General features: G+C 44.0%; 1 protein-coding gene across 1 annotated transcript in view; it reads left to right on the top strand.

Annotated features, from left to right (window-relative positions):
• The first annotated feature begins 5,348 nt into the window (after positions 1-5,348).
• NPFFR1 (neuropeptide FF receptor 1) overlaps positions 5,349-27,386 on the top strand; it is a 28,420-nt gene continuing 6,382 nt past the window's right edge. Inside the window, 6 exon segments of the mRNA XM_066350231.1 lie at positions 5,349-5,357; positions 5,437-5,593; positions 5,596-5,679; positions 5,840-5,899; positions 5,902-5,943; positions 7,830-7,929. Coding sequence (XP_066206328.1) covers positions 5,349-5,357; positions 5,437-5,593; positions 5,596-5,679; positions 5,840-5,899; positions 5,902-5,943; positions 7,830-7,929 — 452 coding nt within the window.

Below are 27,386 nucleotides of genomic sequence, written 5' to 3'. Positions count from 1 at the left end.
TTCTCTTTGGCCTCAGCTTTCAGTGGCCCAGGGCTTGGTCTCTGAGATCCTCAGAGTGCCCTGGAGGCAAATATTATTAAATCCTGATGCCTCCAGGAAGCTCCTCCAGTAGGAGAATGGCTTAACTGGGTTCAGCGAATGAAATTTTCACAGGCTGTAATGTAATCACAGGGCACCACATGCTCCACATAGACCCCAGAAAAGACAAGTCAGGGGTGTTAATGAGGTCCCCAGCTGCTGGCATTGAGCCCAAATTGGGCGGGAGCCTGCCTACCTCTGCTCCATCTCACCTCCAGCCCAGGGGAGTTGCCAGGAATAGGAAGTATTTCCTCCTCAAGAAAGGATCAGTCTACAATGCTGGAGACTGGCCTAAGCGTGGAGACTGCTGCCCAGGCTCAGCGGAGGCTCTGAAAGTGGGCAGCATCACTCCCAGACAGGCTTTGGAACATGAGCTCACGGAGCCGTTCTCTGAGGCTGAGCAGAAGGCAGTGGGGAAACAGACAGGCTGGAGTCTAGCCAGGCAGCTTCTGACAGTTTCCTCTCCCCATCCACACCCACAGATTCAGATTCTGATTCAGAGTTTATTTTGAGGCTCAGCTGCCCGGGGAGGCTTCCAACAGACTCTGTGATGAAAGTCCTTTCTAGAGAACCCTGGAGAAGGCTTTCCGACACCAGCAATGCCTGCTTTGGGCAGGATCCTGTCATCTAGTGTCAGGATTCACATTTTCTTCCTTTTTCCCTTCAAACAAGTGTTTATTCAGTCAACAGTCATATATGCTGGCCCATTTACCATGGGTGGACACTGAGGAGATTTGGGACATGGCTGCCAGTAGGACAGGGAAAATCCCTGCTCTCCATGAGCTGAGTTTCAGGGTGGGAGGTGGTGATGACAAACCTTAAAACAAATAAAATATTGATAAATTGAAAAAATAAATAGGATTCTGTTAGAGACAATAGTGGGGCACCTACTTTAAATAAAATGATCAGGCCAGGCTTCTCTGAAAAGACAGCATTTCAGCTGGGAGCTAAAAGAGGGGAAGAGGCAGAAGGAAAGGAAAAGATAAAGACCTTGGGGCTGGAAATGGCAAGAGTATGTAGGCCTGGCGGTTAGCTCAGTAGGTTAGAGCATCGTCCAGACACAAGGTTGCAGTTTGATTCCTGGTCAGCGAATACATGGAAAGCAACCAATGAATGCACAACAAAGTGAAACAATGAGTGAATGCTTCCCTTACTCTCTCTCTCTCCTTCCTCTCTCTGTGTCTCTAAAAATCAATCAATAAATAAAAAATTTAAGCCCTGGTCAGATGGCCAGATAGTTCAGTTGGTTGGAGCATCATCCTGGAGCACAGAGGTTGCCAGTTCAATTTTCCATTCAGGGCGCCTAAGGAGCAGCTTGATATTCCTGCCTCTCTCTTCTCTCTCCCTGCCTCTCTCTCTCTCTCTTAAAAAAAACAGAAGTGTGTAGAAGCCATCACAAAGTAGCCAGAACATAGTGGGGAGAGTGTCAGGGGTGAGACCAGAGAGATGACAATAGGAATTAGACCACACATTAGAGTCTGGATTGTATTTGGGATGCAATGAGGGGTCTAGACAATGACCATTAGTGGCTGCTGCTGAAAACACTGATGAAAAGCTGATGTGGAACTTGACAGTGAAGGAACCAGGCTGACAGCTCCTGAACCCACTGATCAAGCTTAGCGTAAAAAAAGAGATCACCAGACAATTTGATCAAGCCTCTAGATCTAACTATCAATTACAGGAAATACAGGAGACAGAGAGGAGAACATGTAAAATGACACCATGAGAAAGCAATCAACAAAATCCAGTTGGTGAGAAACTCTACAAATGACCCAGTCATTTATATGACAAATAAATTTGGGGATGCGAAAGAGACAGAATGAAAACCTAGAAACTAAAAGAGAATTAAGAGCCACATCGACCAAATTCAGTGTGGAGATGGTGATAGATTTTACAGTTACAAACCTCAATGAATCATATTTCCTATATCCACATACCTTTTGCAATGTAATGTTGCCATTTCTCCTATCAAGAGGTGGTAACTATTTCACCTTTGGCTCAAATCTAGGCTGACTTCATGACTTGCCTTGGCCAACACAATGTGGTATAAACGATGATGTAAAAAATCTGGAGCCTATGTCTAAAGAAGGTTGTAGCTTCTTCTCTTGCTGTCTTGAAACCCTGAGACCACCAAGCTGTGCAGAAGCCCAATATAGCCTCCCAAAGAATAAGAGGTCATGTGGAGGACACCAAGACACCCCAGCACTAAGCACCAGTTCATCTTGAGCCTTCAGCCCTGTTGAGCCATCAGATGACCACAGCTGTATGAGGGTCCCAAGAGAAACCTGCAGAAGGACCAGGCAGACTGCCAGGCCACAGTGCTGACTACTACAGTTTGGAGTGGTTTACCACATAATAATAGATAATAGAAACAAATACTATTTGGATACTCACTCAAACCAATTATTTAAAAAATTATGTTACAATCAGGAAATTCTGAATGCTGAACGATGAGTAACTGATAACATTATGTTATAATTGTTAATTTTGTTAGGTGAGATAAGATACTGTGGTCATGGTTTTTTTTGGTTTTTGTTGTTTTTTTAATTTAAGTAAAAGGATGGGAGATAGACTCCCACATGTGCCCCGACCAGGATCCACCCAGTGACCCCCATCTGGGGCAATGCTTGCAACTGAGGTATTTTTAGCATCTGAGATGGAGGCTCCATGGAGCCACCCTCAGCGCTCGGGGCCAATGTGCTAGAATCAATCGAGCCATGGCTGTGGGATGGGGGTGGGGGTGGAGAGAGAGAAGGAGAGAAGGGAACGGAGAGGGGAGAAGAAGCAGATGGTCACTTCTCCTGTGTGCCCTGACTGGGAATTAAACTCGGGACTTCCATATACCGGGCCGACGCTCTACCACTGAGCCAATCGGCCAGGACCAGGTAGTTTCTTTTTTTTGAGTCCTATTTTTTAGAGATGCAAACTGAAATATTTATGGATAAAAAGAAGTCATGTGATATTCACTTCAAAATAATGCAAAGAGAGGTAGAAAGTATGGTGAAACAAGATTGGCCTTGAGTTGATAATTGCTGAAAATGGCTGAGGTTCTTTATATTTTTCTTTCTTGTGATGTTGATTAAACTATATACTCTCTTGTATATGTTCACTGTAATGTTCTCTTTTGTTCATGTTTGACATTTTCTGTATGAAAATAAAGATGTTTGGGTGCAGTTAGATGCCTCTGGAAGGGCCTGTGCAGGGGAGTGCTATCTCCTACCTACTGTGCACTGGAAGCTTCCAGCTTCTCCACCTCCACCCACAGTCCCTCTGCTCCCCACCAGAGTCCCTGTGGCACTTTCTGGTCCCTGTGGTCTCCCTTGTGCCAGCTCTTTGGACCTGCTCCCCTTCAGGGTCTCTATTCTCCAGGTCCCACGCAGCTAGTGGCTGAGCTTTGCATGCGACGGAAGACTCTCCGAAGACCCTTAGTCCCCGGGATCAGGCAGCATTCAGTCCCAGAAGAAGGCAAGAGGAGACTTTGCGAGACAACATTGTGAATCACTACACTTAATGACTTCTCAGGGGAGCTGGGGCTGGACACTGAACCATGTTCCTTCCAAATGTGACTGAAGAAACACACTCTGAAGCCTGGGACTGATTCTGAGGCACACTGGGGACTCTGCTGCACAGCCCTGTGCCGACCGAGCAAGTCACGGAGCCCTCTGATTCCAGTTCTCCCATTTGACATGAGGCTAACCTCTGTCCTGCTTGCCACCTGCAGTCGTGGCAGGGTTCAATTAAATAGCAGACATGGAAGTGCTGTGTTGGATGCTATGCAAGTGAAGCAGCAATTCCCATGTGGGAGAAGCGGACAGAAGGGCGGTCGCCTTGGCTCTGGATGGCCTTCTGGGGTTGCAGTCACTCCTTTCATTCCCCCTTTCTCTACTGCCTTCTTGCTTTTCCCAACTAAAATTCCACGGAGGAGATGGTGAGGATGGACATCAAAGATTCTGAGAGTCTAACAGTCAGGATCCCAGAGGAAATCAAGTGGTGCACTCGGAAAGGGTTAACTGGGAGGGTTTAACAGAGGGACTCTACAGGGGGCAAGGGGAGGACAAGAAGACCAGTAAGGGATGGTGGCATACCCCTGGGACGGGCAATCACAGGAAGCTATCTGTGCAGAAATGGAACAGTGTCACTGTAGCCACACAAGAGCTAGAGTGAAGAGAGAGAGAGAGAGAGAGCTAGCATCATGAATGATGAGTCACCTAACAGGAGATGTGCCCATAAGCAGACAGCGCCACAGGCAGAAATGGGCCAGGCAGGGAGGAAGTCAGGAGACAGTACTCTCTACCTTCTGTCTTCTCCAGCCCTTCTGTCTCCGTTGGTGCTTTCCATTGGCTGAACCCAGTCAGAAATCAGAGGGCAAGGCAACCTGGGAAATGGAGTCCTTATAGGTCAGCCTCTGGGGCAGAGTGCAGGGCTGAGAAGGATGGAGCATAGATGGGGCAGAAGGGGATTGTTCACAAATGAATAGCTGACATTGGGAAATGAGTAGCGGGAAGGACAGGGCCACAGGTGTGAAATCAGGGTTTGAGTGGCTGTGGGTTGGAAGTCTTAGATGCAGTTTTTTTGGTTTTTTTTTGTATTTTTCTGAAGCTGGAAATGGGGAGGCAGTCAGACAGACTCCTGCATGCTCCCGACCGGGATTCATCTGGCATGCCCACCAGGGGCGAGGCTCTGCCCATCCGGGGCGTCGCTCTGTTGCGACCAGAGCCACTCTAGCACTTGAGGCAGAGGCCATGGGGCCACCCTCAGTGCCCGGGCCATCCCTGCTCCAGTGGAGCCTCGGCTGTGGGAGGGGAAGAGAGAGACAGAGAGGAAGGAGAGGGGGAGGGGTGGAGAAGCAGATGGGCACTTCTCCTGTGTGCCCTGGCCGAGAATCAAACCCGGGACTTCCTCACGCCAGGCCGACGCTCTACCACTGAGCCAACTGGCCAGGGCCTTGGATGCAGTTTGAAGCGGAGTTGAGGCCCTGGCTGCGTGGCTCAGAAGATAGAGCATCTGCTTGACATGCAGACATCCCGGGTTCAATCCCCAGTCAGAGCACACATGAAAAGCGACCATATGCTTCTTCTACCCCTCCCCCTTCCTCTCTCACAGCCAGTGGCTCAATTGGTTTGAACATCGCCCTGGTGCAGAGGATAACTCAGTTGATTCGAGCATTGGCCCCAGACGGGGATTGTCGGGTGGATTTCAGTTGGGGCAAATGGAAGAGTCTGTCTCACTATCTCCCCTCCTCTTACTTAAAAAAAAAAAAAATTGAGCTCATGATCGGGGTACTAGGGCATATTCAGGGTTTGGAGCACAGAAGGTTCTCATTTGTGGTGAGAAGTCAGTCATCTCTTCTTCGCCTAGAAACCTGACCCATATGCCCCTTTGCTCCTACAGGAGCCCTTGCAGTCTCCCAACAGCAGCTGGCCCCCAAGCCATATTGGGAGTCACGCTGAGGCTACCTCAGCTGCAAACTTCACCTTCTCCTCCTATTACCAGCACTCCTCACTAGTGGCAGCCATGTGCTCATCTTCCCCCTCTGCATGGTAAGCAATACCCTGCTCAGCTTCATTCCGCTCAAGAACCAGCACATGTTGGAACGCTGAAGTCGCTGGTTCAAAACCCTGGACTTGCCTGGTCAAGGCACATAGGGGTGTTGGTGCTTCCTGCTCCTCTCCCCTTTTCTCTCTCTCTCTCCCTCTCTCTCCCCCCTCTTTAAAATGAATAAAATCTTTAAAAAATTTTTTAATTAGAAAAAAAGAACTAGCACATGCACACATCACCAACATGTTCATCCTCAACCTGGCTGTCCGTGACCTGCTGGTGGGCGCATCTGCATGCCTACAACCCTTGCGGACAACTTCATCACTGGTGAGTGTCGGCAACGGAGGCAGTGGGAGTACCTGCCCCTGAAGTCATTGCCGCCCTGGTCTCGTGGCCAGGATGCCATTGTTAAGCTCTCAAGACAGTCTTGTGGCTAAAGGATTAGACTAGAATAATAGATGTGATGAATTAATCATTTTCTTTTCCAGACATTGTGTGACATGCCCTTCCTGCATTCTCTTAATTAATTCTTACAACAATCCATTGCGTGAAGTATGTATTTTTATTATCCCTACTTTATCAATGAGGAAACTGATACTCAGAGTGATTACGGACGGGTCTGTAGTTACACAGCTAAGTGTCAAGTCCCACATTCTCACAACTACACCATTCAGTCTTACTCTCCCAGGTAGCTCCCTTAGGCAGAACCAGAACCAGTGGGAAGAAGTGGTAGGGAGGCAGGTTTGGTCTGAATAAGGACCTAAACATTCACCTATTTGAGCTGTTCTCTGAATAAAAGACAGTTTGGTCCCACAGATAGTGAGCAAACTGTCACTAGGAGTGTCTCAGTAGGGACTGACTGTTTAGCAGGGATTTTTTGGAAATTGCAAGCAGAACTAGACCACCTGACCACTAGATTCCTGCCTATTCATCTACCCTCAGAAATGTAAATGTCAGAAAGATGACTCTGTCATCTACCCTCTTCCCTGTTTCAGAATAAGGCTCCGCAGACCCTGGGACTCTGGATTTCCAGAGCTATGAGGACCCCTAGAGGTCCGAGCCTGCAGGTTCTGAGCCCAGAGCCCCATTCACAGTGACTTACCTGACTTGGGGTGGAAGAGTCACAGTCGTAGTTTCTATAGGTTCTGGAAGCCAGGAAAGTGGAGCCACAGCAGCCAGTTCCCCTCAGGTGTACTGGCCCTGCCTGATGGGACCTTTACTCATGGCTGAATCCCAAGTTCTTTCAGGGCTGCTGAGCACAAATTGTGCATCTTTCTCCCCAACACACTGAGACACACACATATACATGCGTGCACACACATACAGGCACAGACACAGGCACACGAACACCCCACTCAACAATGACATGGTGAGCTCACGGTTGATTAAGGTGGTTTTGTTAGTCCTTTTCACATGCCTAAACTTTTTAAATTGTTTGAATAGATATCGCACCCACATGGTTCAATAGTCAAAATCTCCCAAAGGTGTCCAGTTTACTCAAGTATGTATATAAATGTATACAGATTCTTAATAGAGAGAACCAGTCTCTTTTTGATGGGTATTTAGAAGTTGTTTCAAATAAAATAAAACTTTATATGGCTTTTTCTTTCCCTCCTTCCCTCCCTCCCTCTTTCCTTCCTTCCTTCCTTCCTTCCTTCCTTCCTTCCTTCCTTCCTTCCTTCCTTCCTTCCTTCCTTCCATCCATCCATCCTTCCTTTCTGTCTTTCTCTTCCGTTTGGAACACAAATGGAGATCGTTGAGTTATTCACGCACTGTTATTCATGGCACTATCTGACTTCACTCTATTGTGAAGCCCCTTGTTAATTATTTATTTGTTCCCTTCTATACCCCTACCCCACTTCAAACCCCCTTCCCTGTAGGCAAACATTCTATTAAATGTAATATGTGTCTTTTTGTTTATATGCATTGTGACTGACTGCACTGGACTGGATATATCCAAAGCTCATGGAAAGAAATCATTGGTTGATATAAAGACTGTCTCTCTAATAGTCAGAACTGCCCATGGTGGTACGAGATGATCAGTTCCTCTTTCCTGGAACTGTGTAAGCAGAGATGAGATGAGATGAGATGACCACCTGTCAGGACATGGAGGAACGATCCAAGCCACAGAGGGACTAGCTTAGATGGCCCGAGGTCCTTGACCCTTTGTGGGTGAGACATCTCTTATCCTGTGGCTGCCTCTGTCATTGCAGGGTGGCCCTTTGACAATGCCACATGCTAAATGAGCAACGTGGTGCAGGGCATGTCTGTATCGGCTTTTGTTTTCACACTGGTGGATATTGCAGTGGAAAGGTGCACGGGTTCCTGACTGGGTTATCCTGGGTTCACTGGGCCCAGCACTGTGTCCACTCCTGGGAAGGCTGGGGCTGCTCTGTGGTGGGTGGGGCTGAATCCTGAGCCACACAGGGTTGCTAGAATTGGAGAACCTGCAGAAGACACACGACCTCCTTTCAGCAGGCTTGGAAGCAGCTCCTAAGGAGGTTTAGTAGGAATTCCTGGGGCCTATGTGGAGCTTGAAGACAGTCCTTGTTTTTTGGGCAGCAGGATGCTACCACTCACGACTCTGTGTGTGTGTGGGGGGAGCAAGCTTAACAGATGGGTTCAGTATGGCAGGGGAGTAAGGGTGTACCCCTGCTCTGTTACTCCATCTCCATGGCTTCCTTGCAGTTCCCTGACAGGCCAGGCCCTACTGGCTCCCCACCTTCACCCCGTCACCAGCTACTTCTGGTCTTTCAAGCCTCAGAATCCACCGGATTCTCTCATAAGCATGGAAAGGCCCAGGAGGCTTTGCAAGCAATAAAACCCTGACCTAACTGCAATAAGTCCTCCTTCCTCTCAGTGAGCCTCTTCACTAAGTTACTTAACCAATCTGAGCCTCCAATTGTCGTCCGTAAAATGGAAAATAGCCCTCAGGATGATTGGGAGACTTCCGTGAGCTTCTGATTGTAAACCTGATGCATACTACTGGGCACAGGGTCCAAATACCAGCTATTAATATTATTTTATTTTTTTCTTACCTCATGCCCAATTCCTTATCCTCTTCCTAATACAGGCACTTCTTAGCTCTGTCCTTTCTGTTTATTTATTTTTATTAAATTTATTGGGATAACACTGAATAATAACATTATATAAATTTCAGGTGGCCCTGGCAGGTTGGCTCAGTGTTAGAGCATTGGCCCAGTGTGTGAAAGTCCTGGGTTCAATTCCCAGTCAGGGCACACAGGAGAGGCAACTATCAGCTTCTCTACCCCTCCCCTCTTCCTTTCCCCTCCCACAGCCATGGCACAAATGGTTCGAGCAAAGTTGGCCCCAGGCACTGAGGATGGTTCCATGCCCTTGCTTCAGGTGCTAAAATAGCCTGGATGCCAAGCAACAGAGCAGTGACCCAGATGGGCAGAGCACTGCCTGATAGGGGGCTTGCTGGGTGGATTCCGGTAGGGGCACATGTGAGAGTCTGTCTCTGCCTCTCCACCTCTAATTTAATTTAAAAAAATTCAGGTGTACAACTTTATAATGCAAAATCTATATACTCCATTGTGTGCTCACCACTCCAAGTCTGGTCTCTAGTCTTCTTCCATCACCACATATTTGACCCCTGTTACCCTTTTTGTCTTCCCCCCACCCCTTCTCCCTCTGATGACCATGATTCTGTTGTCTGTATCTATAGGTTTGTTTGTTGCTTTTTGTATAACATCCCCAGTACGAGTGATATTATGTAGCACTTGCCCTTTTCTGTCTGACTTATTTAATTCAACATGATGCTCTCAAGCTCCATCCTTGTCGTTGTAAATGGCAATATTCCATTTTTTATAGCTGAGTAGTATTCCTTTGTATATATACCACTTCTTTATCTTATCTGTTGAAGGACACTTTACATTGCTTCTGTGTCTTGGCTGTTCAACTAATACTGCAGTGAACATATGGGTACATATATCTTTAAGAATAAGTATTTTCAAAATTTTGGGGTAGATACTCAGAAGTAGAATGGCTGGGTCATATGGTACCACTATTCTTAGTTTTCTGAGGAACCTCCATACTGTTTTCCCCAGTGGCTACACCAACTTACATTCCCACCAGCAGTATGTAAGGGTTCCTTTTTCTCCACCTCCTCTCCAATATTTATTTCTCATTGTATTGATAACAGCCTTCTTAACAGCTGTGAGGTGGTACCTTGTTATGGTTTTGATTTGCATTTTCCTTATAACTAGTGATATTGAGTATCTTTTCATATATCTGTTGGCCATATGTATGTTCTCCTTGGGGAAAGTGTCTATTCAGGTCGTCTACCCTATTAATGTGGTTTATCACATTGACTGATTTGTATATGTTGAATCATAGTTGCTTCCCTGGAATAAAACACACTTGATGATGATGTATTATCCTTTTAACATATTATTGTATTTGATTTGCTAGTTTTTGGTTTAGGATTTTGCATCTATGTTCATCAAAGATATTGACCTGTAATTTTTTTTGTGTGTGTGTTGTCCTTGTCTTGTTTTGGTATCAGGTTAATGTTGGCCTTATAAAATGAGTTAAGAAGAATTCCCTCTTTTCAATTTTTTGGAAGAGTTTTTTTTTTTTTTTTTTTTTTAAATTTTATTCACTTTTAGAGAGGAGAGAGAGAGGGAGAGAGAGACAGAGAGACAGAGAGGAGAGAGAGAGAGAAGGGGGAGGAGCTGGAAGCATCAACTCCCATATGTGCCTTGACCAGGCAAGCTCAGGGTTTCAAACCAGCGACCTCAGCATTTCCTGGAAGAGTTTGAAAGAAAGATATTAAATCTTTAAATGTTTGGTAGAATTCACAAGTGAAGCTGTCTGGTCCTAGACTTGTTTTTTGGGAGGTTTTTGATGACTTTCAATTTATTTACTAGTGATTGGCTTATTTAGGTTTTCTGATTCTTCATGGGTCAGTCTAGGCGGGTTATATATTTCTAAGAATTTTTCCATTTCTTCTAGATTATAAAATTTGGTAGCATATAGCCTTTTATAATATTCTTATATAATCCTTTGTATTTCTGTGGGGTCCATTGTAACTTCTTTCTCATTTCTGAGATTTTTCTTGTTGCTTAAAGTACATCGATAATACTACAGCTTCTCTCTGTGTACTGCTTTTCCTGTCTCCCCAGGAATTTTTGGTGTGTCAGATTGCCATTTTCATTTGTCTCTATGTATTTTTAGATCTTTTCTTTATTTCTCCTTTAACCTAATAGTTGTCCAGTAACATGTTTAATCTCCACATATTTGTGGTTTTCCCAACATTATTATTATTATTTTTTTGGTATTTTTTTGAAGTGAGAAGCAGGAGAGGCAGACAGATAGACTCCCGCATGCACCCCACCAGGATCCACCCAGCATGCCCACCAGGGGACGATGCTCTGCCCATCTGGGCCATTGCTCTGTTGCAATTGGAACCATTCAAGTTCCCGAGGCAGAGGTCATGGAGCCATTCTCAGCACCTGGGCCAACTTTGCTCCAATGGAGCCTTGGCTGCGGGAGGGGAAGAGAGAGACAGAGAGAAAGGAGAGGGGGAAGGGTAGGGAGGCAGATGGGTGCTTCTCTTGTGTGCCCTGGCCGGGAATCGAACCCGGGACTTCCACATGCCAGGCGAACACTCTAATGCTGAGCCAACTGGCCAGGGCCCGCAACACTATTCTTGTAGTCAATTTTCAGTTTCATACTCTTTTGAGTGGGAAATACGCTTGGTATGATTTCAGTCGTCTTAATTTTATTGAGATTTATTTGCCCCAATATATGGTCTACCTTTGAGTATGTTCTGCGTAAACTAGAGAGAAATGTCCAGGGTCAGTGGTGGGCAAAGGTAGGTTTACAGTTGTTCATACACAAAACAGAATTTATTCTTGTATTATTATTTATTAATTATTGTATTATTTTTTATACTAACAACTGTAAACCAACCTTTGCCCACCCCTGTATATATATATATATATATATATATTTTTTTTTTTTTTTAATTTTCATTTTTCTGAAGCTGGAAATGGGGAGAGACAGTCAGACAGACTCCTGCATGCGCCCGACCGGGATCCACCCGGCACGCCCACCAGGGGTGAGGCTCTGCCCACCAGGGGGCAATGCTCTGCCCCTCCTGGGCATCGCTCTGCTGTGACCAGAGCCACTCCAGCGCCTGAGGCAGAGGCCACAGAGCCATCCCCAGCGCCCGGGCCATCTTTGCTCCAATGGAGCCTCGGCTGCAGGAGGGGAAGAGAGAGACAGAGAGGAAAGCGCGGCGGAGGGGTGGAGAAGCAAATGGGCGCTTCTCCTGTGTGCCCTGGCCGGGAATCGAACCCGGGTCCTCCGCACGCTAGGCCGACGCTCTACCGCTGAGCCAACCGGCCAGGGCCACCCCTGTATATATTGAGGTGTTATGTCTTAATGAATTGTCCCCTTATAAAATGTACATTTTTGCCTGACCAGGCAGTGACGCAGTGGGTGGAGTGTCGGACTGGGATGCGGAGGACCCAGGTTCGAGACCCTGAGGTCGCCAGTTTGAGCGTGGGCTCATCTGGTTTGAGCAAAAGCTTGCCAGCTTGGCCCCAAGGTCGCTGGCTTGAGCAAGGGTTACTCAGTCTGCTGTAGCACCACGGTCAAGGCACATATGAGAAATCAATCAATGAACGACTAAGGTGTCACAACAAAAAACTGATGATTGATGCTTCTCATCTCTCTCTGTTCCTGTCTGTCTGTCCCTATCTATCCCTCTCTCTGACTCTGTCTCTGTAAAATAAATAAATAAATAAATAAATAAAATGTACATCTTATCTCTTGTTTACTTTTTTCATTTTAAAATCTATTTTGTCTGATATAAGAACAGCTATATCCACTTTTCTCTGAATGCCATTTGCTTAAAGTACCATCTTCCACCCCCTACTTTGAGCCTTTGTCTTTGTTTCTGAGACCCTGGATCTCCTGGGCAACATATAGTTGGGTCTAGTTTTGTTTTGATTTTAAATTAGAGGAAGGGAAATAGAGAGAGAGACTCCCACATGTGCCTTGTCTAGGATGCTCCTGGCAACCCCCATCTGGGGCGAATGCTCGGACCAACCGAGCCACTGGTAGGGAGGAGAAGAGGGAGAGAAAGGGGAGAGCAAGGGGAAGAGAAGTAGATGATTGTTTCTCATGTGTACCCTGACTGGGGATTGAACCTGGACATACACATGCCGGAAGGCCAATGCTCTATCCATTGAGCCAACTGGCCAAGGCCTGGGTCTTGTTTTTTAATCCATCTTGCTACTCTGTACCTTTTTTATTTTTTATAAGAGAGACACACACAGAGAGAGACAGAGAGAGGGACAGATAGGGACAGACAGACAGGAAGGGAGAGAAATAAAAAGCATCAATTCTTTGTTGCAGCATCTTAGTTGTTAATTAATTGCTTTCTCGTACATGCCTTGACCGGGGGGCTACAGCAAAGTGAGTGACCCCTTGGTCAAGCCAGTGACCTTGGGCTCAAGCTGGTGAGCCCATGCTCAAGCTGGATGAGCCTGTGCTCAAGCCGGCGACCTTGGGGACTCGAACCTGGGACCTCCGCGTCTCAGTCTGATGCACTGTTCACTGTGCTACTGCTTGGTCAGGCTCATAAATCACTCTTTCTTATACTGTGTTCATTTCCAAATTGCAGAAGTTATAGTCTTTTATAAAAATGCTTTTTTCCATTTAACTCTTATGTTATAATTAAGTTTCTAATATTCTATTTTGAAATAGAGTTGCAATTTCCTACTTCTGTCTGTCTGTCATCTTCCTCAAAGTTTTGTATACTTTCATATTTTTGTTTCAGGTAGAAGAGTTCCTCGCAACATTTCTTTTAATGCAAGTCTTGTGGTGGTAAATTCCCTCAGTTTTTGTTTGTCTGGAAAAGCTTTTATTTCACATCTAACAGATAAGTTTGTTGAATATATTATTTTTGGCTGGTGGTTTCTCGCTTTCAATACTTAGAATATTTCACTCCACCCTCTCTTGGCTGGTAAGATTTCTGCTGTAAAAAATCTGATCATAGTCAAATGGGATTTCCTTTGTAGGTTACAGGTTTGTTTTTTTTCACCCTGACTGCCTTGAAAATTTTTTCTTTGTCATTAAATTTTGAAAATTTTAATACAATGTGTTTTGGAGAAGGTCTTTTTTGCATTGACATATTAGGTGTTCCATTAGCTTCTTGAATTTAAGGATCCAGCTCTTTCCATAGGTTTGGGGAGTTATCATTGATTAATTGTTTGAATTGGCTCTCTGTTCCCTTCTCCTCTTCTCCTTCTGATATACCCACTGTTCTATGTTGCTCTTTCTAATGGAGTCAAATAGTTCTCACAGAGATTTTTCACTTTTTTCTTAAACTCTCAATTCTCTCTTCTTCTACCTGAGTCATTACTAGATTTTTATCTTTGAGCTCACTAATTCTCTCCTCCATCTGGTCTGCTCTGTTCCCAGTTCTCTGATGCTTTCTTCATCTCATTTGTCGAGATTTTCTTCTCATTTGTTGAGCTCCAGAGTTTCTCTTTTTTGTTTGTTTGTTTGTCTTTTTTGTGTGTGACAGAGAGGGAGACAGAGAGAGGGACAGATCGGGACAGACAGACAGGAAGGGAAAAAGATGGGAAGCATCATTCTTTGTTGTAACACCTTAGTTGTTCCTTGATTGCTTTCTCATATGTGCCTTGATGGGGGGGGTACAGCAGATTGAGTAACCCCTTGCTCAAGCCAGTGACCTTGGGCTCAAGCTGGTGAGCCTTGCTTGAACCAGATGAGCCCACACTCAAGCTGATGACCTCCGGGTTTCAAACCTGGGTCCTCTGCATCCCAGTCCAATACTCTATCCACTGTGCCTCTGCCTGGTCAGGTTCTTTTGTTCTTTTTTATAGTTTGAATCTCTTTGGAAAGTACTCTTTGTTTGTTGATGTTATTTTTGAGCTCATTAAACTGCCTTTCTGAGTTTTCTTGTATATCATTGAGTTTTTTCATATTGCAATCTTGAATTCTCTGTCATTTATCAATCTTTCATGTCCTTAAATTTAGTTTCTGGACACTATTAATTTTCTTTATTCTTTTTTTTTAATTTTAGTTATTGATTTTAGAGAGGGGAGAGAGAGAGAGAGAGAGAGCGAGATGAAGGTGAGGAGTGGGAAACATCAACTCTTGATAGTTGCTTTTCGTATGTGCCTTGACCAGGCAAGCCTTGGGTTTCAAACTGGTGACTGTGGCATTCCAGGTCAATGATATATCCACTGTGCCACCACAGGTCAGGATTTTCATTTTCTTTCTGAGCTGCCTTGTTACCTTGGTTATTTATGGATTATTTTTCTGCCTGAGCATTTGAGGTAGTGAATTCTTTTTTTCCCTGCACTACTGACACCTCCAGAATTATGGTGGGGCAGTGTTGCCTCAGTTGTGGAAAATGCCATATATTCTTCAAGGAGGTGGGCATCCCTTTGTGTCTGAGTGGCCTCAGTCTCAAGGTACTACCCTCATGGTGGTATGTGGGGAGTGCTGGGGCTCTGAGATTGTGAGTTTTCTGTTTTTGTTTTTTGTATTTTTCTGAAGTGAGAAGCAGGGAGGCAGAGAGACAGACTCTGACATGTGCCCAACCAGGATCCACCCAGAAAGCCTGCTAGGGGGCGATGCTCTGCCCGTCTGGGGCATTGCTCTGGTTGCAACTGGAGCCATTCAAGTGCCAGAGGTGGAGGCTATGGAGAAATCCTCAATGCCTGGGCCAGCTTCGCTCCAATGGAGCCTTGGCTGCGGGAGGGGAAGAGAGAGATAGAAAGGAGAAGGGGAAGGGTGGAGAAGCAGATGGGCCCTTCTCCTGTGTGCCCTGGCTGGGAATCGAACCTCGGACTTCCACATGCTGGGTTGGTGCTCTACCACTGAGCCAACTGGCCAGGGCCAGATTGTGAGTTTTTTGTTCTGCCTCCTTGTCACCAGAAGCTACCAGCCACACTGTACTATTTGAGGTATCTCTGCTTCCTCTACCAGGTCATACCACAGTGGGTGGAGCAGGGTGGGCAGGGGGAGGCGGGTTTGAGAGTCTGTAGCTTTGCCTTCCTACAAGTAACAATGGGTCCTAATCTGCCGCTGCTGCCAGAATGCTGTGCCATATCTCTGCCTAGGTTTAGCTGCAAGTGGAGCTGGCTACTGAAGCAGAAACATTGCTTTTGGCCCTCTGTGATGCCAAATGTGAGCTGCAACTCAACTACTTCCTTCCTACCACATTAGCTGGGGCCATGGTGGGTGCCGGATGGTACCTGTAGCCCCCATCACCATCTTTTTCCCTCCACCTAGCCTTCCCTGCTTCTTCTGATATGTCCACCTTCAGATGTCTTGAAGCGTGGATCTCTCAAACATGTTTGTTTGTTGAGCAAGGAAGCCTCTGTTGAATTATAGTTATCTGACTTGTTGTAATTTTAAGAGGAGAAACCAAGGGGTCTCCTCACTCTACTATGGTGTTGAGTCTGCTCTGTCCTTTCTAGAATCAAATGTCCTTATCCTAACTTGTTGCATCTCTGCTTTTATCAAACACAATCTTTTATAACCCAGTGATGTAGGCAGCTGGGGTGATGGGACTGGGTTCCTGTCTCTGGAAGGCTACTGACTAGCTGGGCAATTGGGAGAAGTCCCTCTTTCACTGATCTTCATTTTGTAATCATGGTTAATGATTTGTGAATATGCAACCTCTTCCCATGGTGTTTGCAATATTTTTCAATTTCTTATCTCCTCCAGGAACCCTTTCTGGTTTGCCCCAGAATCCGACTCCATCCATTAACTGATATTTCATTGTAGCCAGTACTACATGCTTTCTGGCAATTTCTTAAGTGTGTAATGTTATGAAACCAGTAGGCCAAAGTCTACTTTGATTGAGACACCAAGGCATAAGATAGGCCATGGGAGAGGTAGAAGGTGCTGTCAGGCAGGGAAAGGGTGGCCAGGTGGAAGGGCGAGACACTGTTTGGTGAAGCGGAAAGAGCACTTGGCTGGGAGTCAGTTCTAGGCCTGTATTCTAGTACAGGTTCAATCCCTAAATTGTGACATGACCTTCCCATACTAATTATATTGGAATCTTTAGCTAGGAGAACTGGGCACAGGTATCTCTTAAAGTGCTTCAGGAGGTTTTAATGCTCAGTGAGGGTTTCTAGCTGCTTATTTACATGGCTTACTGGAGCAAGACAAAATTGGGTTCAAGGCTGGTCCTTGCAATTTGCTAGCTATGTGACCTTGAGCCAGGTGGTTAGCAGCCCTGAATCCCAGTTTCCTCAAATATAAATTAAGAGTTGTGAGGCAGCTGTGTTAGGCTTGCTTGCTGGTTTACCAGCTGCAAGCACTTTGCCTGATTGGTGAGTGTATGGCAGTGCCACATGTGTATGGTCTATATAAAGCTATGGGTGCTTGAACTCAGGGGGATTGCCAATGGTGGATTGCCTTTCTGCCACTGTGAGGGGCCATTCTGCTGTTTGTTTGCCTGAGAGGCGGTTTCCTTTGACTGTGTGCTTGTCTGCCATTGTGAGACTTTATTAAATGGAATGGCCCAACACTTTCTGGCTCTGAATTTTCTTTGCCATCTGCCCAAATCCAATGTGAACCAGCCTGGCCTTGGCCACCAGCATTACAAGGGTGTAATAATAATAGTCACTGTTGAAAAATGACAAGATGGCGCAGGAGTAGGCGGACATACCAACATCCACCTCCCAGAACCAAAGTGGATTACAAAATAATTTTAAGAACTATCATCTGGAAAAACCAACTTTGGACTAAACTAAGAGGACTTTTCAACCAAGGAACACTGAAGAAGCCACACCGAGACTGGTAGGAAAAGCAGAAATGTGGAGAAGGCTGCCCAGCTCCCCGGAGTGAACGGCAGCCGGGAGAGACTTGCGTGGCAGGAACTGAGTTTAGCAGAGAGGGGAGGGTCCTGAGTCCCAGGAACAAAGCCCTAGCCTGCAGTCCCAGAGCCTAGAAGAGGCGTATGGACAGTATTTAGCTGGAAACAAGTCAGGATACTGTTTGTGAGAAAGAGACTGATTTCTCAGACCCAGGATTCTTCTTAAAGGGACCACACAGAACACCTCTCTCACAACCACTCACCCCGGGCTCTGGGGGATGGGGAAAGCGGAGAGTACCAGAGTAGCAGGAAGAGAGTGTAATCTAGGAGGCACAGGGAGAAACATTTTGGGAGACAGACACCCTAACCCCTGGGATGAGTCACTCCCCAAATCTGAAGCAAATATTTCCCCTGGAAACAGCAATACCAGCAAATGGAAGCAGGACACCAGCCAAACAAGCTCTCCCATGGCACTCAGAGCAGAGTCACTTAGAAGGAGAGAGCTTTCAGGACTACAGCAGTGAGTATTAGGGTCTAAGCTGCAGCGCCCGTACCCACACGGCTGAGGGCTTGCCAGATGGCAGGCGGCAGTGGGACATGGAAGCACGGTTCTGTCAGCAAGGGCAGAAGCCGGCTGGACACCACTGGGCCCAGGTGTGAGCTCAGACTTGCCCGGCTGGGGAGGAGAGGGCGTGCAAAAGCGGTCAAGCCCTGCTGCCGGCAGCCTGTAATCCAGCCTGCGGGGAGAAGGGCGAGAACCCCGGTAGGGGTGGAGACCAGCCCTTGAGCAAGAGCACAGGAGCACAGCCTTGCCCCACCCACAGAACCGAGTCTAGTGGCTTGACTTGGGAGCCGGCTCCTCTCACAGGGGTAGAGCCAAAAACCCAGAACAGGCAGAGTCCCGCTACTGAGCATGGGCATGCAGTCCCACATGGCCTGTGGAGCCAAGGCTTGCAGCCGTCCCACGAGCGGGCTCTCCCTACAAGGGTGGGGTGAAAGCCCGGAAACAGGCAGAGACCCGCAGCTGAGCAAAGGTACTCACCACTGCCCTCAGTGCCGAGCATAATGCCACCCACGGGGGTGGGGCAAAGGCCAAGGCCACCAAGGCTTCTTCACCCGAGCACATGATCACAGCCACTCCCATGAAGGAGAGGTGGAAACCACAGCAACAGCCCCAGTGGGCAGGCACCGGCAACGCCCATACAAAAATGCCCTAGGCAGCAACAGCAGAGGGGGTGGTGGGCCTGCAGACAGACCACACCTAGGGAACAGAGGCCACACCCAGTGGACTCCAGTGACCAAAACCTTTCTTTACACAGAGAAAATGAGAAGGCAGAGAAATGCAACACAAATGAATCAAGAGAAATCCCCAGAAAAAGACCTGAATGAATCAGATATAACCAAATTACCAGATGCAGAGTTTAAAATAATGATTGTTAGGATGGTCAAAGATATTAGAACTACAATAGATGGTCATTACGAACACCTAAATAAAGAGATAGCAAATATAAAAAAGTACATTGAAATAATAAAAAAGAATCAGTCAGAAATGACAAATACAATATCAGAAATGAAGAACACAATGGAAGGAATTAAAAGCAAGATGGATGAAGCTGAGAATCAAATCAGTGAGTTAGAGGACACAATAAATAAAGGCATGGAAGCAGAGCAGAAAAAGAAAAGAGACTCAAAAAGTCTGAGGAAACTCTAAGAGAGCTCTGTGACAACATGAACAGAAATAACATCTGCATCATAGGGGTTCCTGAAGAAGAAGAGAAAGAACAAGGGATAGAGACTTTGTTCAAGAATATCATAGCTGAAAACTTCCCTCAATTAAGGCAGGAAAACATCTCACATGTTCAAGAAGCACAGAGAACTCCATTAAAGAGAAACCAAAGAAATCAACACCAAGACACATCATAATTAAAATACCAAAGCTAAGTGATAAAGAAAAAATATTAAATGCTGCTAGAGAAAAAAAGGCTATCACTTACAAAGGAGCCCCCATAAGGATGACTTCCGACTTCTCAACCGAAACACTTGAGGCCAGAAGAGAATGGCAAGAAATATTCAAAGTAATGCAGAACAAGAGCCTACAACCAAGACTACTCTATCCAGCAAGGCTATCATTTAAAATTGAAGGAGAAATAAAAAGCTTTCCATACAAAAAAAACCTCAAGAAACTCACTACAACCAAACCAAGGCTGCAAGAAATGCTAAGGGGCCTGTTGTAAACAGATCAAAGGAGAAAAAGAATATGGCAAAAGAGGAATACAGTTTTAAAAAATAAAATGGCAATAAACAATTACATATCAATAATAACCTTAAATGTAAATGGATTAAATGATCCGATCAAAAGACATAGGGTAGCTGCATGGATAAGAAAACAGGACCCATACATATGCTGTCTACAAGAGACACACCTTAAAACAAAAGATGCACATAGACTGTAGATAAAAGATGGAAAAAAAAATTTCACGCAAATGGAAATGAAAAAAAAGCTGGGATAGAAATACTTATATCAGACAAATTGGACTTTAAAATAAAGACTATAGTTAGAGATAAAGAAGGTCACTATGTAATGATAAAGGGAGCAATCCAACAGGAAGATATAACCATTATAAATATCTACACACCTAATATAGGAGCACCTAAATATATAAAGCAGACTTTGATGGATTTAAAGGGCGAGATCAACAGCAATACTATAATAGTAGGGGATTTCAATACCCCACTAACATCACTAGATAGATCTTCAAGAAAGAAAATTAACAAAGAAACAGCAGACTTATTGGAAACACTAGATCAACTTGATTTAATAGATATCTTCAGAACCTTTCACACTAAAACAGCAGAATATACATCCTTTTTGAGTGCTCATGGTACATTCTCTAGAATAGACCACATGTTAGGGCACAAAAGTGGTCTCAACAATTTTAAGAAGATTGAAATCATATTGAGCACTTTCTCTGATCACAATGGCATGAAACTAGAAATCAACCACAACAGAAAAACTGAAAAATACTCAAACACTTGGAAACTAAATAGCATGTTATTAAATAACGAATGGGTAAACAATGAGATCAAAGAAGAAATTAAAAGATTTCTAGAAACAAACAATAATGAACATACATCAACTCAAAATTTATGGGACACAGCAAAAGCAGTCCTGAGAGGGAAGTTCATAGCATTACAGGCATACCTCAAGAAGCTAGAAAAAGCTCAAATAAACAACTTGACCCTACATCTAAAAGAACTAGAAAAAGAATAGCAAGTAAAGCCCAGGGCTAGTAGAAGGAAGGAAATAATAAAGATCAGAGCAGAAATAAATGACATAGAGGCTAAAGAAACAATACAGAGGATCAATGAAACCAGGAGCTGGTTCTTTGAAAAGGTAAACAAGATCAATGAACCTTTAACCAGACTCACCAAGAAAAAAAGAGAGAGGACTCAAATAAATAAAATTAGAAACGAGAGTGGAGAAATAACAACTGACACAACAGAAATACAAAATATTGTAAGAAAATACTATGAAGTATTGTATGCCAAAAAACTAGACAACCTAAATGAAATGGACAAATTCCTTGAAACATATAACCTTCCAAAAATTAATCCAGAAGAATCAGAAAACCTAAACAGACCAATTACAACAAATGAGATTGAAACAGTTATCAAAAATCACCCCCCCCCCCAAAAAAAAGTCCTGGGCCTGATGGCTTCACAAGTGAATTCTACCAAATATTCAAAGAAGAACTAACTCCTATCCTTCTCAAGCTATTTCAAAAATTTTAAGAGGAAGAAAGACTTCCAAGCTCCTTTTATTGTTTTTTTATTTTTATTTTTTAGAAATAAATTTTTATTAATTTTATTTGGGTTACATCAATAAATCAGGGTACATATATTCAAAGGAAACATGTCCAGGTTATCTTGTCATTCAATTCTGTTGCATACCCATCACCCAAAGTCAGATTGGAAGATTTCCAAGCTCCTTTTATGAGGCAAGCATAATTCTGATTCCAAAACCAGGCAAAGACAACACAAAGAAGAAAATTATAGGCCAATATCCCTGATGAATTTAGATGCTAAAATCCTCAACAAAATATTAGCAAACCGGATCCAGCAATATATATAAAAAAATCATACACCATGATCAAGTGGGATTTATTCTTGGGAGGCAAGGCTGGTACAATATTTGCAAATCAATCAATGTGATTCATCACATAAACAAAAGGAAATAGAAAAACTACATGATAATTTTAATAGATGCAGAAAAAGCATTTGATAAGATCCAGCACCCATTCATGACCAAAACTCTCAGCAAAGTGGGAATACAGGGAATATACCTCAACATGATAAAGGCCATCTATGACAAACCCACAGCCAACATCATACTCAATGGGCAAAATTAAATGCAATCCCCTTAAGATCAGGAACAAGGCAGGGGTGCCCCCTTTCACCACTCTTATTCAACATAGTTCTGGAAGTCCTAGCCACAGCAATCAGACAAGAAAAAGAAATAAAAGGTATCCAAATTGGAAAAGAAGAAGTAAAACTATCATTATTTGCAGATGATATGATATTGTATATAGAAAACCCTAAAGTCTCAGTCAAAAAACTACTAGACCTGATAAATGAATTCAGCAAGGTGGCAGGATATAAAATTAATACTCAGAAATCACACTAACAATGAACTGTCCGAAAGAGAAATTAAGGAATCAATCCCCTTTACCACTGCACCCCCAAAAATAAAGTACCTAGGAATAAATTTAACCAGTGAGATTAAAGACTTGTACTCAGAAAAATTATAAAACATTGATAAAAGAAATCAGGGAAGATACAAACAAGTGGAAGTATATACTGTGCTCATGGTTAGGAAGAATAAACATCATTAAAATGTCTATATTACCCAAAACAATTTGTAAATTCAATGCAATACCAATTAAAATACCAATGACTTACTTCAAATATATAGAACACATATTCCAAAAATTTATATGGAACCAAAAGAGATCACAAATAGCCTCAGCAATCTTGAAAAGGAAGCATAAAGTGGGAGGTATCACACTTCCGGATACCAAGTTATACTATAAGGCCATTGTACTCAAAACAGCCTGGCACTGGCATAAGAACAGGCATATAGATCAATGGAACAGAAGTGAGAACCCAGAAATAAACCCACACCTTTATGGACAACTGATATTTGACAAAGGAGGTAAGAGTAAAGGCAGCCTCTTCAACAAATGGTGTTGGGAAAATTGGACAGCTACCTGCAAATAAATGAAACTAGACCACCAACTTACACCATTCACAAAAAGAAACTCAAATTGGATAAAGACTTAAATGTAAGCCGTAAAACCATAAACATCTTAGAAGAAAACATAGGCAGTAAGCTCTCTGACATCTGTCGCAGCAATATATTTGCCGATTTGTCTCCACAGGCAAGTGAAACAAAAGACAGGATAAACAAATGGGACCTTATCCAACTAAAAAGCTTCTGCACAGCTAACAACAATAAGAACAGAATAAAAAGACAAACTACACAATGGGAGAATATATTTGACAATGCATCTGATAAGGGGTTAATAACCAAAATTTATGAAGAACTTATAAAACTTAATACCAGGAAGAAAGACAAACAATCCAATCCAAAAATGGGCAAAAGAAATGAATAGACACTTCTCCAAAGAGGACATACAGATGGCCAACAGGCATATGAAAAAATGCTCAACATCACTAATCATTAGAGAAATGCAAATTAAAACCACAATGAGATATCACCTCACACCAGTCAGAATGGCGCTCATCAACAAAGCAACACAGAATAAGTGCTGGCGAGGATGTGGAGAAAAGGGAACCCTCCTGCACTGCTGGTGGGAATGCAGACTGGTGCAGCCACTGTGGAAAACAGTATGGAGATTCCTCAAGAAATTAAAAATCAAACTGCCTTTTGACCCAGCTATACCACTGTTAGGAATATACCTCAAGAACATGATAGCACTGTTTGAAAAGAAGAAATGCACCCCCATGTTTATGGCAGCATTGTTCACAATAGCGAAGATCTGGAAACAGCCCAAGTGTCCGTCAGAGATGAGTGGATTAAAAAGCTTTGGTATATATATACTATGGAATACTACTCAGCCATAAGAAATGATGACATCGGATCATTTACAACAACATAGATGGACCTTGATAACATTATACTGAGCAAAATAAGTAAATCAGAAAAAACTAAAAACTATATGATTCCATACATAGGTGGGACATAAAAGTGAGACTCAGAGACATGGACAAGAGTGTGGGGGTTACAGGGTGGGGGGGAGGAGAGGGAGGGGGTTGGGGGAGGGGAGGGGCACAAAGAAAATTAGTTAGAAGGTGACGGAAGACAATTTTATCAATGTCACCCCATTAAAATTAATCAAAAAAAAAAAAAAAAGAATTTGTCTCACGGCTAATTCAGGCAGTTAGAAGAATAGTATAAAGATGCTAATTCTGCTTCTCAGGCCACATCCTGCAAAAGGGGCCCCAAGCAAATTGGTGATTTGGCTACTCTGATTTTGCCAATTGGATTTAAAAAATAAATAGGTCAAGAACGCCCTGAAATGGAACTAACAATACATGAGCATAAATTTAAAGGACTTTTAGATACTAGAGCTGATGTATCTGTTATTGCTAAGTTACATTGGCCTCCTTCCTGGCCCACTCATGCAGCAGCCACAGAATTATAAGGTATAGGGCAGAGTAAAACCCCTCAACAAAGTTCTAGTTTTCTTTAAACCTTATTAAATTGGTAAGATTAAGAAGGTCATTCTGGATTTTGTCAGTTCTAATGGTTTAGTCAATACTCAGATGCTTAATCGGGGATTTTTGCCCACCAAGGGACTAGGGAAAGAACAGCGAGGAATTCTCACCCCCATAGAAGTAGCACCCAATACCAAAGGGTGTGGATTAGAATATCAATATTTTACATAGTGGCCTTGGTAGCTCCTGCTGCCTCAATAATGCATTGTGCAGACCCAATTATCTGGAAATCAGATAATCCTGTATCGGTAGACCCACGGCCCCTTTCTCAAGAGAAACTTAGGGCAGCTGCTCAATTAGCACAAGAGCAGCTACAGCTTGGGCACATTGAACCATCTTAATAGCCCATGGAATACACTTCCATATTTTGATCTTGTTGCTTCCTGGACTATCAAGGGGCATAGGCGACCCTTACAGCTTATAGGTTTTGAGCCTCAAAATTATTGTTGTTCCTTCTTTCAAAGGATCAACAACAATGGCTCTGGGAAACTTCCACTAAATGGCAAATCGCTCTTGCAAATCAATGGACAACTTTAGACTGAAACAGTCAACTTTAAATCAGCTCAAAGACTAGAATTATATGCCATTATCATGGCTTTTCAGCATTTGCCATATTCCTCCTTTAATCTATATACAGACAGCAAATATTTAGTTATGGTGTTTCCACTATAAAGACAGCGGAATACAATACAATACATTTTTAATTATACAATACATTTTTAAATAAAATATATATTTCCGATGGCTTTAGGCGACCCCTGTGTTTTGGTCGTTCGACCCCCGCTGGGGTCGCGACCCACAGGTTGAGAACCGCTGATTTACAGTAACCTCTTGTCGGGAGCCGATCTACAACTGCTGGCTGACAAGGTCACAGCGGGAGAAGACCCACAACTGCTGGCTGACAAGGTCATAGCAGGAGAAGACCCACAACTGCTGGCTGACAAGGTCACAGCAGAAGAAGATCAAAAACTGCTGATTGACAAAGTCACAGCAGAGAAGACCAACGGCTGCTGGTTGACAAAGTCACCGCAGTGAAGACCAATGGTGACCAATGGCTGCCAATGGCTGCGGGTTGACAAAGTCACCGCAAAGGAAAGGCACAAAAACGATACTTCCCCCTTTGACCTTTTTGAATTAATCTGGCCTTGTATCCCCCCTTTTCTGGGTGTGTGCTATCATTTATGTACAGGGATAATAGTTCCGTGCTTTCCCTGTAGATTCATAGTAATTTCTTTGGAAATGAGACAGAGGGTGTGAGTTCCACAGAAAAGCCTGTAAGCCCCTTGAACTGGGCTCATAGACATAAGAGGCTGGCTATGATATCCCTCGTAAAGAGTTAAGTTTGTAGGAGAATTTCTTCTTATTAATCATGTTAGAAAGAATAGATTGTGACTTTGAATAGGTAGGAAACAGTAACTATACACAGAGCACATTTCAGCCTTCACTTAATTCATCACTTTACCTCCCTAGCCTTTTCATGTGGTAGAGTAAAGAAACTTTCCTTTCTTCTTGCATACCTGACCTGCAGGTAGTGGAACACTCTGAGAAGAATAAAGTTAGAACTTAACTAGTATATGAATAGACAAGGTAGAGTTATTAATCAGTACTGACCTTTTGGAAATTTGTACCAATATTGTTATTGCTGTTCAAGTTATTGTATAATTAATTATACTTTTTTTTTTTTTCATTTTTCTGAAGCTGGAAACAGGGAGAGACAGTCAGACAGACTCCCGCATGCACCCGACCAGGATCCACCCGGCACGCCCACCAGGGGCGACGCTCTGCCCACCAGGGGGCGATGCTCTGCCCATCCTGGGTGTCGCCATGTTGCGACCAGAGCCACTCTAGCGCCTGAGGCAGAGGCCACAGAGCCATCCCCAGCGCCCGGGCCATCTTTGCTCCAATGGAGCCTTGGCTGCGGGAGGGGAAGAGAGAGACAGAGAGGAAAGCGTGGCAGAGGGGTGGAGAAGCAAATGGGCGCTTCTCCTGTGTGCCCTGGCTGGGAATCGAACCCGGGTCCTCCGCACGCTAGGCCGACGTTCTACCGCTGAGCCAACCGGCCAGGGCTGTATAATTATACTTTGAATGACTTACCACCTGATTTATAGTTTATAGAAATGAATTAACTGTTACCTAGAAAATGTAACCATAGTGAAACAAAAACAATGATTAATCAATGTATTCTGAATACCATGTGATTGTAACTTAGTGTGTGTGCATAAAAAGAAAGCTAGACCAGCATTTTGGCAGAGATGCCTGGCAGTAAATGCTAACTAGAGAATAAAGAGAAAGAAAAGAATTCTGCTCTCTCACTCAATTCGCGCCGACACCGTCTCTTCCTGTGGGACCCCTGGATTCCCCCCGGGGCTGGACCCCAGCAAACTCTGTCAGAACAGGAGAGGCTGCTAAGCAGGTTAAAGCTCATTGTCTGTATTCATTGTTCTATTTTTGGATTTCCTATACTGGTTAAACTGACAATGCTCCTGCATATGGAGCAAAAGCATTTACTGTATTTTGTCAAACCTTTCGAATTATGGGTATTTCTTACTATCGATAAAGTCAAGGTATTATTAAAGTGTACCCAGCAAATATTTTAAGGTCAACTTAAAAAAATTTAAAAGGGGGAGTCATATCCTGAAACTCCTACGGGTGTACCATACCATGCTTTTTACTTAAAAAAATTTAAATCTCTTTTGAATGCTGATGAACAGGAGACACCAAATCTTTTTCTCCTGCAAACTTCTACCTTCTTTTATTTGATCCAGCTAATAACACTGTTTTGTCTTTTTCCAAATAGCTCCAGATATACGGAAAAGGTTTATATAGGCGGATGGGGATCCTCAAACCCCTCAGCGAGATCTTCTGAGCATGGCTTTTAAGGTACCAAGCGGCAGAAAAAGCCCAATAGAGATCAGGTGAACTATCAGCTTTTAGGATATGCCCTTAAAGGCTCCAATGCCCCAAAGGAGTCTCATAGGATTCCATCTGGGTCCTGCTTCCATAGTGAATAGGAAGGTCATTGAACTAACGCCTGCCAGGCTTACATGCCTTTGCTGTGAGGAAAAAGGGACACTGGAAGGTAGGCTTCCCCCTCACTCCTCTAAGGGAGGGTTCAGTCTCTTCCAGCCCTGCTCCA

Source organism: Saccopteryx leptura, chromosome 9 (genome assembly GCF_036850995.1).
Source record: "Saccopteryx leptura isolate mSacLep1 chromosome 9, mSacLep1_pri_phased_curated, whole genome shotgun sequence".
NCBI lineage: Eukaryota > Metazoa > Chordata > Mammalia > Chiroptera > Emballonuridae > Saccopteryx > Saccopteryx leptura.
The sequence above is the reverse complement of the archived record's forward strand: the minus strand, read 5'-3'. Positions and strand labels throughout refer to the sequence as shown.